At 42.0% G+C, this 16,523-nt stretch overlaps 1 protein-coding gene across 3 annotated transcripts in view; it reads right to left on the bottom strand.

The window, feature by feature from the left end:
• macrod2 (mono-ADP ribosylhydrolase 2) overlaps window positions 1-16,523 on the bottom strand; it is a 945,224-nt gene that overhangs the window by 631,935 nt on the left and 296,766 nt on the right. For 2 of the 3 annotated variants that reach the window (XM_072581521.1, XM_072581520.1), the window contains exon 6: window positions 13,360-13,476. The exons of the other annotated variant lie outside the window; for it this stretch is intronic. In XM_072581521.1, the coding sequence (XP_072437622.1) occupies window positions 13,360-13,476 (117 nt within the window). The remainder of the gene's footprint in view (window positions 1-13,359; window positions 13,477-16,523) is intronic. 3 annotated transcript variants of the gene reach the window in all.

The following is a 16,523-nucleotide window of genomic DNA, read 5'->3' as shown; positions in this document are numbered from 1 at the left end:
ATGTAAATTTACTTCCCTGCTGTTTGCTCCAATATCAAAATATGTTCTTCACCTGGTGAACACAACCAGCAGATTTCTGATTTATGGAACCCATTTGGAAGACTGCAGTCAGCAGAAAACTGTTTCACTCAGGTGGGCACACTACCTCATTACCCCAGCAATAATGAATGTGGGAAGTAAACCTTTGTCAATCCCTGTATAACTCTCAAGCATGAACTGCCGTTGATTAATGGGCAGCATTATGTACAGATCAACACTCGAGTCACCTTGCACTAACCATTTGCACTGAGTTGGAAAACCCTTGCAAACAATTAAATCCCTTTTAATCTGCAGTTCTTTCGTTACACATAGCAACCAGTTGAAATATCTTCCAATATGTGAAGAAAAAATATGAGCAAAAACATTAAAGCCGAATTCTTCTCGTTCGAATTAAGAGGCTACATTACAAACACTCACTCATCAAGGAAAAAAAGGAAGAAAATATAAACTCAGGATTTTGCTTTAAGATTGAATCTAGTTTATATTTAGTCATAGAGTCATAGAAATGTACAGCGCGGAAACAGATCATTGAGTCCAACTCGTCCATGCCAATCAAATATCCTAAATTAATCTAGTCCTATTTGCCAGCACTTGGCCCATATCCCTCTAAACCCTTCCTATTCATGTACCCATCCAGATGCCTTTTAAATGTTGTCATTGTATCAGCCTCCACCACTTTCTCTGGCAACTCATTCCATACACACACCAACCTCTGCATGAAAAAGTTGTCCCTTAGCTTCCTTTTGTATCTTTCCTCTCTCACCCTAAGCCCTCTAGTTCTGGGCTCCCCCTTGCCCATTTACCCTATCCACGCCCAACATGATTTTATAATTCTCTATTCTTTTAAAATCAAATGAGATTCCCGTCAGAAGAATAATAGTCAAAGTTCAGCACAGTCCAGACGCACAGAATGCTGGAGAAATTCAGCAGATCTGGCAGCAAGTGTAGAAAGAGTCGATAAATTGTGGAGCTGGACAAAGCACAGCAGGTCGAGCAGCCTCAGAGGACCAGGAGAGTCAACATCTCAGGCAGGACCCTTCATCAGGACTGGGGAAGGGTTAAGGGGGCGGAAAATGAATAGGGGGAGGGGTGGGCCTGGGGGAAAGGTAGGTATAGAAATCACCAGCTTACAAATACCCCCACCCCCAAACTCATCGCAGGTCCAGCCCTCCCCCTCCACCCCAGCCCCTTGACATGACCTGTCCATCTTCCTTCCCACCAATCCACTCTACCCCTTCCCACTGACCAATCACAATCACCTCCTACCTGCATTCTGCCTATCGCCATCCCCACCTACCTTTTCCCCAGGCTACCCCCCCCACCTTCAATTTATTTCTCAGTTCCTTTCCCTCTCCCCCCTGGTCCTGCCCGAGATTTCGATCTCCTGCTGCGCTTTTTCCAGTTCCGCATTTTATTATCGCTGACTTTCCTCACTATCCCCAACTGTAGAAAGACAAACAGTTAATAGTTCCAATCTAGAATGACCCTTAAGAACTTTGTAGCAGTTTCAAGAAATTGAGAACAGGACAGTTTTGTCACAAAAATGAAGAGTTGTGCCAAAACAGTCTAATTTGACTTAAAATATCTCTTTACAAATCTGTCCATAACTCTGAGTGGCCAGATTAAGCAGGGAACATTAAATAGGAAGAAAATTCTTGAAACATTCTGTGTATTGCTGCTTTCAACATTTCTCCTACCCCAGCAACCACCTCAGTAATGTTTTCAGCTGTACCATTATTTCATTCAAAACCAGACCACTTCCTTTTTTTGTCCATACCTTTGGACGAGCGCTCATCAGTTCCACAACTTGACCAGTCAGTGTCAACCACAGGGGGCCCATACTTCGAAACGCTCACTGCGCTTTGCAGCAAAGATTTGAGAAATTTATGTATTTTATTTTGTCTTTTTTTCCATTAATTCATTCATGGGATGTGAGCATCACAACTCAACCGGCATTTATTGCCAATTCCTAATTGCCCAGCAGGCGATTAAGAGGCAACCACATTGAGGTTGGTGTGGAGTCACATATAGGCCAGACCAGATAAGGCTGGCAGCTTCCTTCCCAAAAGGACATTAGTGACCCAGATGGGTTTTTCCTGATAATTGACAGCAATTTCATGGTCATCATTAGACTCTTAACTCCAGAATTTTACTGAATTCAAATTCTGCCATCTGCCATGGTAGAGGTTTGAACCTGAGTCCCCAGAACATTACCTGGGTCTCTGGATTAACAATCCTATGATAACACCACTAGGCCATCATCACCCAGTTGTGCCATCAACATGTTTTCCTTCAAATGGCCTTTGGCCTTCAGACATTTTATTTGATCATGCTTCTTTCTTCTTGTTTTCATTTTCAATTACATGGAACATTTTACTTGAAACTCTTAGAGTCATAGAGATGTTCAGCACAGAAACAGACCCAACAGTCCAACTTGTCCTAACCTCATCTAGTCCCATTTGCCAACACCTGGCCCATATCCGTCTAAAAGGGGTAAAAATAATGACTGCAAATATCCGTCTAAACCCTTCCTATTCATATACCCATCCAGATGCCTTTTAAATGAGGTAATTGTACCAGCCTCCACCACTTCCATACGTGCACCACCCTCTGTGTGAAAAAGTTACCCCTTAGGTCCCTTTTAAATCTTTCCCTCTCACTTTAAACCTATGCCCTCTAGTTTTGGACTTCCCCACCCCCCAGGGAAAGAAAAAACCTTGTCTATTTACCCGATCCGTGCCCCTCATGATTTTATAAATCTCTATAAGGTCACCCCTCAGCCTCCGACATTCCAGGGAAAACACCCCCAGTCTATTCATCCTTTCCCTACAGCTCATACCCTCCAAGCCTGGCAACATCCTTGTAAATATTTTCTGAACCCTTTAAAGTTTCACAAAATCCTTCCCATACGAGGGAGACCAGAACTGCACACATTGCAAAATTCCCATTAAAAAAAAACCTTTTGGATGGGGTAGGGTGATGGTTTTATGAACCCACAATGGAGGATAGGAGCAAACGGAAGTAGGCCATTCAGCCTTTCAAGCAAACGATATCACTCATGGCTGACGAGGCTATATTCGGAGTTGTTCCAGTTATCACCTAGAATCAAATCCTACTGCTACCAACCCAGCAAACAGTTTGTGTAAGTCTAAGTTACCATTCTCCCAGAGGCTGCTCTCTCATTACAGAGAGAGGGCTAACTGATACTGAGCTTAACCTGAGGGTCAAAACACCTCAGGTAGGGTTGAGAAAGCTTGCCTTTCAATGGGATCCAAGTGATATTTCTGCCCTGGAAGGTGAAATTATTTAAAATAAAAGAATTTGACTTGAGCTCTGTTGGTTCTGCAGATGTCGTAAGTCACCTCAGCCAGTGTGAGAGTTAAATCCATGTTGTTGGCATCAGCAAGCCAGTTTTCCAGCCAACTGAGCAAACCGACCCGCAGCTTCAAAAGTTAAATGGAGCAAAGGTCACTCTATAAACACTCGTCATGTCTGGCATGAAACAAAAATATAATGTGTTAATTAACACGCAGCCACGTTTCAGACTCATGCTGAACTCCAGTCTCCAGTGCCGCAAGAACTCAATTTCTGAAAAAAATAACTACAATTGGAATTGTCAACTGAGACAGTTCTCAAGTTGAAAAACTCAAATTAAAGCTTGTGTTGAAATGTAATGAGAAAAAAATCCAATAATTATTTTGTTACCATCACAAGATCACAATCTTGGGATTCAATTTTTACTTCCCAGAAAACAATCCACGTTTCTACAGTAAAACACTTTCATATAACACCAATGAAAAAGTCAATTTTACCCAAGTTAATTCACATCACTCTATCAACTGAGTCTACACAGCTTAAATCAAACCTTTTTATTTTAGGCAATTTCGCTGTCCTGGGCAGAAATATTGCTTGGATACCATTTCAAGCAGTTGCTTCATCAAGCTACAAAAGATAAAAGGATTCTAGTATCCAAAAGACATAATACCTATGCCAAGAATACACTGGTCCATTTTGAGATACATCAAAGATAAAGCCAAGAATTTATTCACCTGCAGGAAGAGAACCCATCAAAGCTATCTCGTGGGGAAATAGGAACATAAGGTATTGGAGCAGGAGTAGGCCATTGAGCCCCTCAAGCCTATCCCACCATTCTGTAAGGTCATGGCTGTTATATCCTTTCTTTTGTGCTAGCCCCTCAACTCCTCAACATTTCAAGAGTCTATTGCCCTCCTCTTTTAATTCCTGCACCACACTTTATCAACTCGACTTTCAGTACCCAATCTCCCCAACTCTCTGGGGTAGAGAATTCCAGACAATCACTACCCTCTGGGAGAAGAAATGCCATGACATCTCAGTTTTAATTGAACGTCCTGATATTTTGTAGCTATGTTTCTGAGTTTGAGATTGCCCCATCAATGGAAATGTCCTCTCTGTCTACCCTGTCAATCCCCTCAAAATCCTTCATTTTCAGTCAGACCACACCTCTTTCTTCTAAATTCTGGTGAGTTAAAGGTCTATCCTATTTAGCCATTCTTGATAAATTTACTGCTTTGTCCCAGGAATCAGTCGAGTGAATGCCTTTTGAACTGCTGCCAACACCAAAATATCCTTTTATCAAATACGGGAACTAGAACTGAACACATTACTGCAGGCCTGGCTCACCAATACACTCTACAGTTAAAACAAGACATCTCTAATTTTAAAGCTGAAAATGTGTTGCTGGAAAAGCGCAGCAGGTCAGGCAGCATCCAAGGAGCAGGAGAATTGACGTTTCGGGCATGAGCCCTTCTTCAGGACTCATGCCCGAAATGTCGATTTTCCTGCTCCTTGGATGCTGCCTGACCTGCTGCGCTTTTCCAGCGACACATTTTCAGCTCTGAACTCCAGCATCTGCAGTCCTCACTTTTTCCATCTCTAATTTTAAACCCTAGCCCACTAACTGTAAAGGACAGAGATGCAGTTCCTTTCTTAATTACGTGCTGCACCTGCATGCCAACCTTTTGTGTTTCACGCACATCAACACCCAAATTTCTCTGCGCTGCACTTTCATGGGGTCTCTCTCCATTTAAATAACTGTCTGTCTTTTGGTTCTTCATGACCTTACGCTTTCCAACATTAAACTCCATCTGCTATGTGTTTTGCCCGCTTACTCAATCTATTGATACCCTCCTGCAGACTCCTTATGTCCTCAGCACTACATGTCCTCCTGCCTATTTTTGTATCATCAGCAACTTTGGATACATTACACTTTCCAGTCATTAATGTAGAAGTTTAATAATTGGGTGCCTGGATCTGATACTTGTAGCACACTCCTGTAATGACATCTTTCCAACATGAAACAGACGAAGAAACATAGGAAATTAGGAGCAGGAGTAGGCAATTCAGCCCTTCGAACCTGTTCCACCACTTAACATAATCATGGCTGATCTTATCCTGGTCAGAACTCCACTCTCCGGCCTGCTCCCCTTATTCCACTCCTCATCAGAAACTGATCTATTTCCTTCTTGAATCTGTTGATTAATTGTGCCTCCGTTGCATTCTGGGACAGTGAGTTGCACAGATTCACTAACCCTGGAGAGAAGTCGTTTCTCCTCATGCCAGTTCTGAACTTATCTCTTCTCATTCGATATCCGTGCCCTCTTGATCAAGACTGTCCCACAAGGGGGATCACCTGTTCACTTTTAGCATTTTATATCCCTCAATCAGGTCCCCACCACCCCCATTCTTTTGAACTCCAGTGAGTACAAGTCTATGCTATTCAAACGCCCCTCATATGACAGTCCTTTCATCTCTGGAATCAATCTAATGAATCTCCTCTCAACTGCTTCCACATCCTTCCTCAAAATAAGGAGACCAGAACAGATGCAGGGTCACTGGGCGCAATACATTAGCTTTCTCTCCACAGATACTGCCACACCTGCTGAGTTTCTCCAGCGTTTTCTGCTTTTGTTTCCATGAACTAGAACCCATTTCTCCCACACCAATCTCTGAGGCATTCATTCACCTCTCTAAATTGATTTACACTATGCCTATTTTCACATCGAACAGGTTGCAATCCTAATATTATCACCTTTGTGGTTCTTTTTTTTTAAATTTTAGCCCCATACTGTTCGTAATCTCTCAGTGGAAACTCTTTCCCAGTGTTACCTCTGTCGTTGGTACCTTCATGGGCAACAGCAACTGGATCTTTCCCCTCCCACTCTGTCAGTACCTCCACCAGCAATTCAGGCGTCATGGGAGTGGCATGAGAAAGTAATGTAACTGCCTTGCTCTTTCCACACAACCCTGCAATAATTCTCCCTCCAAGAAAGGGAGGCAATAGCCTTGTGGTATTATCGCTAAATTGCTAATCCAGAGACCCTGGTAATGTTTGAGTGACCTGGGTTCAAACCCTGTTACGGCAGATGGTAAAATTTGAATTCAATACACAAAATCTGGAATTAAGAGTCTAAAGATGACCATGATGCCATTGTCAGAAGAAAAAAGCCTGTCTGGTTCACTAAAGTCCTTTAGGGAAGGAAACTGCCATCTTTATCTGGTCTGGGATGCATGTGACTCCAGACCACGAGCAATGTGGTTGACTCTTAATTCCCCTGGGCAATTAGGGGTGGGCAATAAATGGCTAATGATGCCCAGATCCTGTAAATGAATGCAAATTTTAAAAAATACAATTCGAGGCAGGTGGCATGGCAGTGCAGGGGTAATGCTCCCATTTAACTTTACCAAACAATTCCACTTCTAACTGGACAGAGACATCATCCTTGCCACTGATAAGGGAAACTGTTTTGCTGGCACTACATTAGCTGATTTTTTAAAAAAGGCAGATTTATATTTGTATACTGCTTTTCACAACAGCCAGACATCCCAAAATGCAGCCAGACAGGTACCTTTCTGCAGTACGGAGTCACTGTTGGAATGCAGAAAGATAAATAAATATCACATTTCTCTGCTATGATTGATATGCACAAACACACCAGCCTCATTTCAACTTATTCAAAAAAAATCCTCATCAACCTCCTCCACTCATGATGATTAAAACATTATATAATTAAAGGAGATAACCAGGCAAGTGAAATATAATTGCAATTTCCCATCACTTCATTGCACTTGTATATTTTTTCACAATTTGCTGAATTATTTTGCATGATTGGTACATGTTGTTAATCGACTTAAAACAATATCTGTAAGGTTTCAGGCAGACGGTTCAGAAAAGTCCATACTCATCCCAACCCCCACAGTGTTGAGCTGCAGGAGCCTGACACATCGCTGTAACAGAAGGAAGTGATTGTATAAACTGTCATTTGAGCAGGAGACAAAAGATTTATTGCATCGAGTAAAGTACAGAAAGAAAAATCCATTAAGGAAAACATAATAGGATCCATTCAATCTTGGGTGGATTTAGGGAGCGGAAACAGCCGGCATTTAAAAAGAAGTTAGCCAGGCACTCGATATTTTCTAATCAGAGATGTTATTACACACGTCTGCAGCAGGTGGGACCTGAACCCGAACCATCTGGTTCAGAGGCTAGGACACTACTACCATGAACTCGATGGCTGTTTTTCTGAGAGGGATCATATGGAAATCTCACATGTGAGATCTAAAAATGAACATAGTCTTGCATTCCAACGCCACTCACCATGACTGTCACAGGTTCGAAAGCACCTGAAGTAAAATTTGGTGTAAGTAATTTTGAAATGTATTCACAGCTGTAATGCAGGAAATGTGCAACAACAAGCTTTCACAAACAGCATTGAGAACTAATAGAGAATCTCTACAGTGCGGAAACAGGCCATTTAGCCCAACAAGTCCACACTGACCCTCTGCAAAGTAACCCACCCAGACCCATTCCCCTACCCTATTAGTCTACATTTACCTCTGACTAATTCACCTAACCCACACATCCCTGAACACTATGGCAATTTAGCATGGCCAATTCACCTGAACTGCGCATCTTTGGATTGTGGGAGGAATCTGGAGCACCCGGAGAAACCCACACAGACACAGGGAGAACGTGCAAACTCCACACTGACTGTCACCCGAGGCTGGAATTGAACCTGGATCACTGGCGCTCTGAGGCAGCAGTGCTAATCACTGAGCCACTGTGCTAATATCTAGATCATTTATGATGTTTATTGAGGAATAAACACCACCCAAGGAACTGACAGCAACTTCTCTGCTGTTCTTCCATAACGTAATTCTCTGGAATATTTCAAGTCCGCCTGAGAGGGAAGACAGTTTTAATGTCTACTCGGAAAGCTAGGTACCAGCAACAGTGTAGCAATCCCTCAGTACTACATGGAGAGGGTCAACTTTGTTTCTTTCCTGTGCACAAAAATCAACAACATGAAGACGCAGATTAAAAATCATCGACAACAAACCTGGAGGAGAGATGAGAAGTTTCCACTCACCCCACCCACAGGCCCACCCCCCTCAGAACTGTCAGGGCCTGGAGCAGCCGAGCTGAGAAGGTGGCAGAATTCCATAATTAACTTTAAAAAGGAGTTTAGCCAGCCGCTATAGTGAATAACCTCAACATGGACAATATTGACCAAAGGATTGTGGAATGGGTGGGGGGTGTGTGTGGGAGGGGAGGCGTGCCTCAGGGTAAACACAACTGCTCAGTCTAAATACAAGTACAGTCACGATGGAGTGAATGGCCTCCCCTTCTTTTGGAAAAAAAGACGGTCGGACTGACAGAGTAAAGGTCCCAGATCTTAACATCCATCCCCAGGAACGAGGAAGAGTCTTAAGGTCCAACTCAGGCTGCCCAGCCTGGGGTATTCACAGCATTCCTGTCAGTGGAAATAAAACTACAGGCTTCAACAACAGAACATTGGGCCACAGTGTCTGACGGTGGTAGGGCTCATGTTAATGTCAAAAGCGTTGAAAGTAGCAGATGACTTCTGCTGTGTTTGACAGTGAATGCGATTGGAGCTGCTTTTCAGCAAGGTGAAGCAGGAAGACCACACAAGCAGGAGGCGCCAGTAAATCTATCCCTTTCCTTTCACAGTGACAAGATCTTTCATGTTGTGCTGCATTTATCTCTTTGCACAATACAGGTAAATCACTTCAGGAACGAAGATACATTACTGTCGGGCCCTTCCTATCTTTGGGAAGTGCAAATGAAGAAAAACCTACTGCTGACACAGAGGAGCTAACCTGATCATCGAGATGAATTCCAACTCACTTGTGAAATATGAAGTGTCAGACGACCATCACTGCATTCAAAAAAATGTTTAAATAAGACACCGTGCTGTGCCAGAACCTGTGGACCGTAGTCCCCTCAGAAATGTGCACATGTCAAAATACAACAGCCAGGACATCCAGCTTCAACATTCAGGGATCTGTGAAGTTCTTGGGAAAGAAACAATTGCATGCTCAGCCCAGCGAGAGTGAGAATAAGAATGACACGAGCTGTTTGACACAGACCTTTCATTATCTCAGCCCACAGACTTCACCTGCTGGGATGAGTGTCAATTTTGCAGCCTTGTCTGTGTAAAATACACAATGCTATTTTCAATACACTACAGGATCCACTGTTTCATGTGGCTCTTTCAGATTTATTTCTTCATTTTCCATTTAAAACTAAGAAGGTCTGCAATGTGTAACTTTAAACTTTATTTCCTATGCCTTACTATAATTACTGCAAGTGTTTAACTTTGATCTTTCTTTTTACCTTGTCCTTAAGATTCTGTACCTGTATCCAAGGCAGCGTCTTGTATGGTGACATTATGCAGTTTGCATTGTATTCCTGCACTTTTGAACTTGAGTTCACATAAGAATAAAATCAAAATCAAATTAATGATGGATGCCTACTGTAACATAGTTACATCCAGGGTATTTAACAAGCCATTAAAAACATTCAGTGTCAGCTCAGGAGGAGGATGTTGGATCTCCCTATTGTATAAGGTAACAGCTCTCAAAGAGTCGATATTGAAGTTGAATTATGTCCCATCTAATCTGGCGATATCTTGCAATCTTTGGGCGAGAATCCAACAATTTTGCGTGAAATCCCAATGGGGTCAGAAGTGACATCCCTACCTCCTGATAACCTTAAGTAATCATGGCAAACTAGCAAATGTAACTTGAGGCTGCTGCTGTCTTGCAATAATATCTTGTTACATAAGACAAGTGCCTCTTGTTAAGGATCATCCGCAGTCCAATGTCTACCTTTTTATAATTAGACAGGCTCTTAAACTTGTGTACAGTGTCATAGAGTTGGAGTCAGACCCTTTGGTCCAACCAGTCCATGTCGTACATTGTCCGAAACTAAACTAGTCCCACCTGCCTGTTCCTGTCCCATATCACTCCAAATCTTTCCTATTCATATACTTAGCCAAATGTATTTTAATTTTGCAATTGTGCCTACACCCACCACCTCCTCAGGAGGTTCATTCCATACACGAATCACTCTCTGTGTAAAGAATTTTCCCTCATGTCTTTTTAAAATCTTTCTCCTCTCACCTTAAAAATATGTCCCCAGTCTTGAAATCCCCCATCCTAGGGAAAAGACACCTATCATTAACCCTATCCATACCCCTCAGGATTTTATAAACTTCTATAAGATCTCCTCTCAACCTCCAGTGAAATAAGTCCCAGCCTATCCTTCCTTTCTTTACAACTCAAACCTCCCATACCCAACAACATCCTGGTAAGTCTCTTCTGAACCCTATCCAGTTTAATAATATCCTTCCTATTACAGGGCGACCAGAACTGAGCACAGTACCTCTGGGTCAGAAGAGCCGGATTCAGATCCCACCTAATCTAGAGGTATCTCAGAATGTTTGAATATCTGAACAGGTTTATTAAAAATACCTAGGGAGGAGGATTGGTGAGAGACTCTACCCTAACCATCCAGAGCCCGAAGCGACATTCTCCTTCGCAATTTCACCTCAGGAAAGTGCTTGAAAACTTAAAATTCATGGGTCCCATCAAGGACAACTATGGCATTTCCCATGGTTGGTACATAACTGGATTCCACTGAACTTTCTCTCTCAGGAAAGCAGCAACGTCTAAATTCCATTTCCCAATTCCCATCAAGACCAACACCTTTGTAAATGGGGACTGGAGGCTGCTCTACCAGGCACAAGGTTTCCTTTCGGGCAGGACCACAAGCCAACCTACATCCAAAGAGCTGATGTTCAAGTCAGGGTGGGAGTGAGTCAGAAAGCCTGAGGATTTTCTGCTGCCTTAGTTTTGGTGATCTCTGAAGAAATTTGCTCATTTCTTTTAGATTAAAGTTTAAACTGCATCGGTCAAGTTCTGACTTAGATATCATTGTAATTTATTCAAGTAGACTGTTAACTCTCATTGGATACTCTAATAACAAAGATCAATTTCATCGCAATCTGAAAAAATTGCAATTATCTAACACCGATTACATTGTAAATCCCTCCCACGGCAATTTGCAAAAATGTCTTCAATAAAAATTTGGAACCGATCCACCAGAGCTGGGATTAAGATACATGACACAAAGATTGTTCACATTTTGCTGTAAGTTTTACAGAGTGTCTTAGATAGGAAAAAAATGTAAAGAAGCAGAGAGGCTTAGCCAGGGAGGTACAGAGCTTAGGGCCCAGGCAATGGCTGCCAATGGTGAGAGTAACTGAAATCAAGGATGCTCAAGAGACTAGAATCAGATCTCTTGTGGGGCTGGAGGAGAAGATCATTTCAAAATTATTACTGATTCTCTGATGCATACATGAACAGCATCGCTAGGAATGTGGTAGAGGTATGAATGATATATTCAACTTCCATGCTACATTCCCTCTAGGCTTCCCTGCCACTGTACAGACCTTCTAGATCCAAGTGCGATAGCAACTTCTCCACCTTCTAATTCTGCCTGGCTTGCTGTGTTGTTCCAGCCTCCTGCCTGTCTATTTTGGTTTCCAGCATCTGCAAGTTTTTTTTTATCTCCAACTTGCGCAATTGGCAATCAATGCATCTGTTTCTGAACAGCAGCTCAGACCCTTTGAAGCTTGGAGGAAGCATTGCATCCAAGTCTAAGAAACCTCTTCCAAGTATGTTGCATCCCAATTTAATCGAGTTTGTTTGCACCAAGAGTGTGGGCAGTGTTGAGAGAAAGCACGAGCAGGTGACTACAGCCCGTCCCATGCTATTTAGAGCGAATATCATAGCAATGCATTGCTCACATTTACAGTTCATGACAGCCCTGATTCTTTCAACCTCACACAGTGGCAGAAAAAAAAGTGGCCTGAGAAGTGGCAAAGTAGCAAGATGTGACAACACAACACCAACATTTGTTTTTCAAACAACATGGCTGACCAAATTCTAGACAAGATCATTAGCTCAAACTCTCGCCTAGCACCAACCACCGATATTACAAAATATAAAAAAGATCTCAGACTGGCAGCCAGCTACTAGATAATTTCATGAGAGTTAAAGGTCTCTGAGCTTCTTATCTTCGATATATATCTCCAGAAGCAGAGGCCATCCTCAATATTGTCCAAGACAATTTCTATAAGATGGTCCAATGCCAAAGATTGCTGCTTACTCCATTCAATCATTCGCATTGTGTTCAAAGAAGCCAACTCCAAGAGAAGCTGAGAACGAGCAGATTTGCAGCAACAGACTTCCAATAAAACTGAGTTCTAGAACAGATTCAATACTTTCACCAGTATCACATACAGCAGACTCTGCAATTTCCCTCAAAAAATGGAGTTAGTAATCAGCTTTTACAAAGTGAAATCATTACAAAAATTGTAAGGTCTTTTTGAAATGTAATTAGATACTTGCCATATGCTCCAGGTCAAATATTTAACCTGAAGTTACTTTCACCTTTGAGAGCTTGCTTTACAACTACCACGCATTGCTGCTAATTACCGCATTAAGCCATTGGTAGATGTAACAGGCTCCAATTGTCACAGGCTCTGATTGTCACAAGGCAACATGGAAGATCAAGCATTTGATTTCAACAGAAAAAGAGCAAAACCCATTGATTTTTTGTACAAAATCCTTCACATTTAAAGCAACTTCTGATAAAACCTGAATTAATTGCTCAGAAGGAGATCAGCATCGAAACAAATGTCACTGCAGTTACTTCCTTTCCTTCAGCTGCAGGAACTGCAACTGCTCTGACTGAAAGCTGAGACTTTCAGAGTCGCTGAAGAGCAATGGGGTTCCCTCAGGATAATTCTCTAGTCCTCCACACACAGGGAGATGCATCAACAATAACCTCTTTGGGAATAGCCAAGAGGGCACCAGCTTCATGCCAGAAACTTTGCGGCTGATGTGGCTAAACAGTACACTGGAACATAGACATGCTCACCAGGCTGTCTGAGATAAAATGAGAGCACTTACGCTTTGCAGGAAGATCGTAGCCTGGTGTAATCTTGGCATCTCCGGTGTTGCACCCGTTTAGTTGGCGACAGGCTAACAACAATTTCGGTCCCGCGGCTCTGTGAATGCAGCCATCGACTGAAAGCAAAGCATAATGGAGGCCATCAGAAACTAAAGCACAGTATTGCTTGCTTCAGACATTTACACTGCCACAGGTAATAGCAACAACACCAACCTGCATTCTTGCAGTCTAGATTAGAGTGGTGCTGGAAAAGCACAGCAGGTCAGGCAGCATCCGAGGAGCAGGAAAATCAACGTTTTGGGCAGGACCCCTTTGATCTCATTCCTCATGAAGGACTCCTGCCCAAAACGTTGATTTTCCTGCTCCTCGGATGCTGCCTGACCTGCTGTGCTTTTCCAGTACCACTCTAATCTAGACTCTGATCTCCAGCATCTGCAGTTCTCACTTTTGCCTGCATATCTGTAGTGCCTATACTGTACTGAGAAACCACCAAGGTGTTTCATAGGAGCAACGTCACACTAAATCAGATCACTGGGTCACATAAGGAAATTGGGACTGAGAGCTTGGCAAATAGGTTTTATGGAATGTCTACCAGCAGACAAGAGAGAGAGAACAGCAGGTTTCAGGAGACATAATGCCCAGGTAACTGATGGCACAGTTGCTAATTACTAAGCGAATAAAACCAGTGGGATTCGCAACAGGCCAAAATCCCTGGATTGAAAAAAAAACCAAATCTGAGCCAACAGGATAACAATAACCCCTACCTCCTGTGCTTGAAAACTGACCCAATGGAAAGTCAAATTCACCAACATCACTGCAACATCTGGATGTATCATAGCGTGGTTTGGCAATTGCTCTTTCCAAGACCACAAGAAACTACAGAGAGTCATGAACACAGCCCAGTCCATCACACAAACCAGCCAACCATCCATCTATACTTCCCACTGCCTCAGGGAAGCAACATATTCAAAGACCCCTCCCACCCCAGTTATACTGTCTTCCACCTTCTCCTGTCAGGCAGAACGTATAACAGTTTGTACACACGTACAAATAGATTCAAGAAAAGCTTCTTCCCCACTGGTATTAGACTTCTGAATGGTTCTGTCAAATTTTACCTTTAATGTTGATCTCACTCTCTGTGCATCCTCTCTGCAGCTGTAACATTGTATTCCTGGCTCTGTTCTATTACCCGAATGCACTTTGCACAGTATGGTCTGCCTGTACTGCACTCAAAACAAAACTTCTCACCGTACCTAAGTGCATGTGACAATAATAAATCAAATCAAATCAAACTACACCAGAGAAACAGAAATTGCTGGAAAAACACAGCAGGTCTGGCAGCATCTGTGGAGAAAAAGCAGAGTTAATGCTCCGAGTCTAGTGACCCTTCCTCAGAATCCTTCTTCACGACAGCAAATTCTACTCCACTGCTTCACTCAAAAGACATGGAGAAGTGATCGGCTTTTGCAGAGCAGAATCATTGCTAAACATGGGTGATGTCTTTGAAAAAAAATGTAATAATATAAATTGGATCACGCCTAGACATTGGAATAAAAGATATTTTTGTTTACAAAAGTGAACCTTATGTCTAACCACAATCACCTTTAATCAAAGCAAAAGATATTGGCAAATGGCTTTTTTTTAAACCTAGTGAGTTATTGTGATCTGGAATCCACGGTTGCAGTGGATGGTGAAAGCAAATTCTACCATAATTTTCAAAAGGGAATGAGATAAATTCTTGGAGGAAAAGAGGAGGGTTATGGATAAAGAGGAGGGGAATGAGAGTAATTGGATAATTTTATCACAGAGCCTGCAGAAGTACTTTCTGTCACATTCCGTACAGAGTTAGTCTATAATTCTCTGAAGCATAGCATACGGTCTGATTTCATTAGTACATTTTGAATCATATGTCAAGTCAAGGGATCTCCAGCTAAGATATAACAGTAATAATGTCAAGCAGGATGGACAGCCAATCACACTGAAGGATCCTCACAGCAAGCTTATTAAAATGTAAAAGGAAGTGAGAATTGTCATTTTACAGAGTGCAAAACAAATTATTGTGACACTGAAGTAGAAACTTGAATGTTGTAAACAAGCTTTAAAGAGTTCAACTTTCATTGTAATAGAGAAATCTAACCTTCTACAAAAAAAAAAGCTAGCTTTTCAGGCCAGATTTTTGTCAACTTAAAGATATTGGTTCAAGCCTTAGTATTTGCCATCACTGCTTCTCTCAAACTGTCAGCGACGTTTGCACTCCACAACATGTGCAGTTAAAGTAGAAAATTAGAAGTTACTAGAAATTAGTGATTGTAATGCTGGAAAAGCACAGCAGGTCAGGCAGCATCCAAGGAGCAGAAGAATTGATGTTTCGGGCATAAGCCCTTCATCAGGAACCAGGTTCATGATGAAGGGCTTATGCCCGAAATGTTGATTCTCCTGGTCCTCAGATGCTGCCTGACCGGCTTGTGCTTTTCCATCACCACACTCTCAATTCTGAGCTCCAGCATCTCCTAGAAATTAGTGATAGAATGCTTTCACAGAGGGTGTGCTATTGAGCTCTCTTTATCAATTAGATATCAATGAACTGATGTCAGCTTCCATTCTTACACTGGTAGTCTCACTGTAAAAAAAATGAAAGCGTTAAAACTTGTTAAGTGAAGTGTAACTTTCTTTTTTAAACAATAAAGCTTTATAATTACCTCTAAACACTCTCTCTGGCCCTGAAAGAGCAGCGTCTACGCATTGAATGTGAAATTTCATTATAATCTTTTTAAATCCACTTTATTAAAAAGAAGTAAGCTTGTGTATGATATTTTATCTTCTACTTAATCCCATGTGTATGTTATATTTATTTCACTCTGAAAAGCAGATTAAAACTAAAAGATGTTTAGTGGTTTTATGGGAACACTTCAATGTAAACAGTTTATCCTTTCTGACATCTGAAAGAATGTTGGCTGGAACAGAGGAAATCAACAGAAATTAACATCACAGCAATTGCTAGATGTTTGGGTGTAGCTTTCCTGGATGGAGGTCAATGAGGAGTGCCAAATATTTGCTACTGACCACAAAGAATCCAATCCAACATACAGTGTAGTTTACACAGATGCAAAGTTACTTCACATTGTACAGTATGACTAACAGGATGTCACTGATACAATACTTT

This window comes from Chiloscyllium punctatum, chromosome 11 (assembly GCF_047496795.1).
Source record: "Chiloscyllium punctatum isolate Juve2018m chromosome 11, sChiPun1.3, whole genome shotgun sequence".
Taxonomy (NCBI): Eukaryota; Metazoa; Chordata; class Chondrichthyes; order Orectolobiformes; family Hemiscylliidae; genus Chiloscyllium; species Chiloscyllium punctatum.
This window is presented reverse-complemented; position numbering and strand designations above follow the sequence as displayed.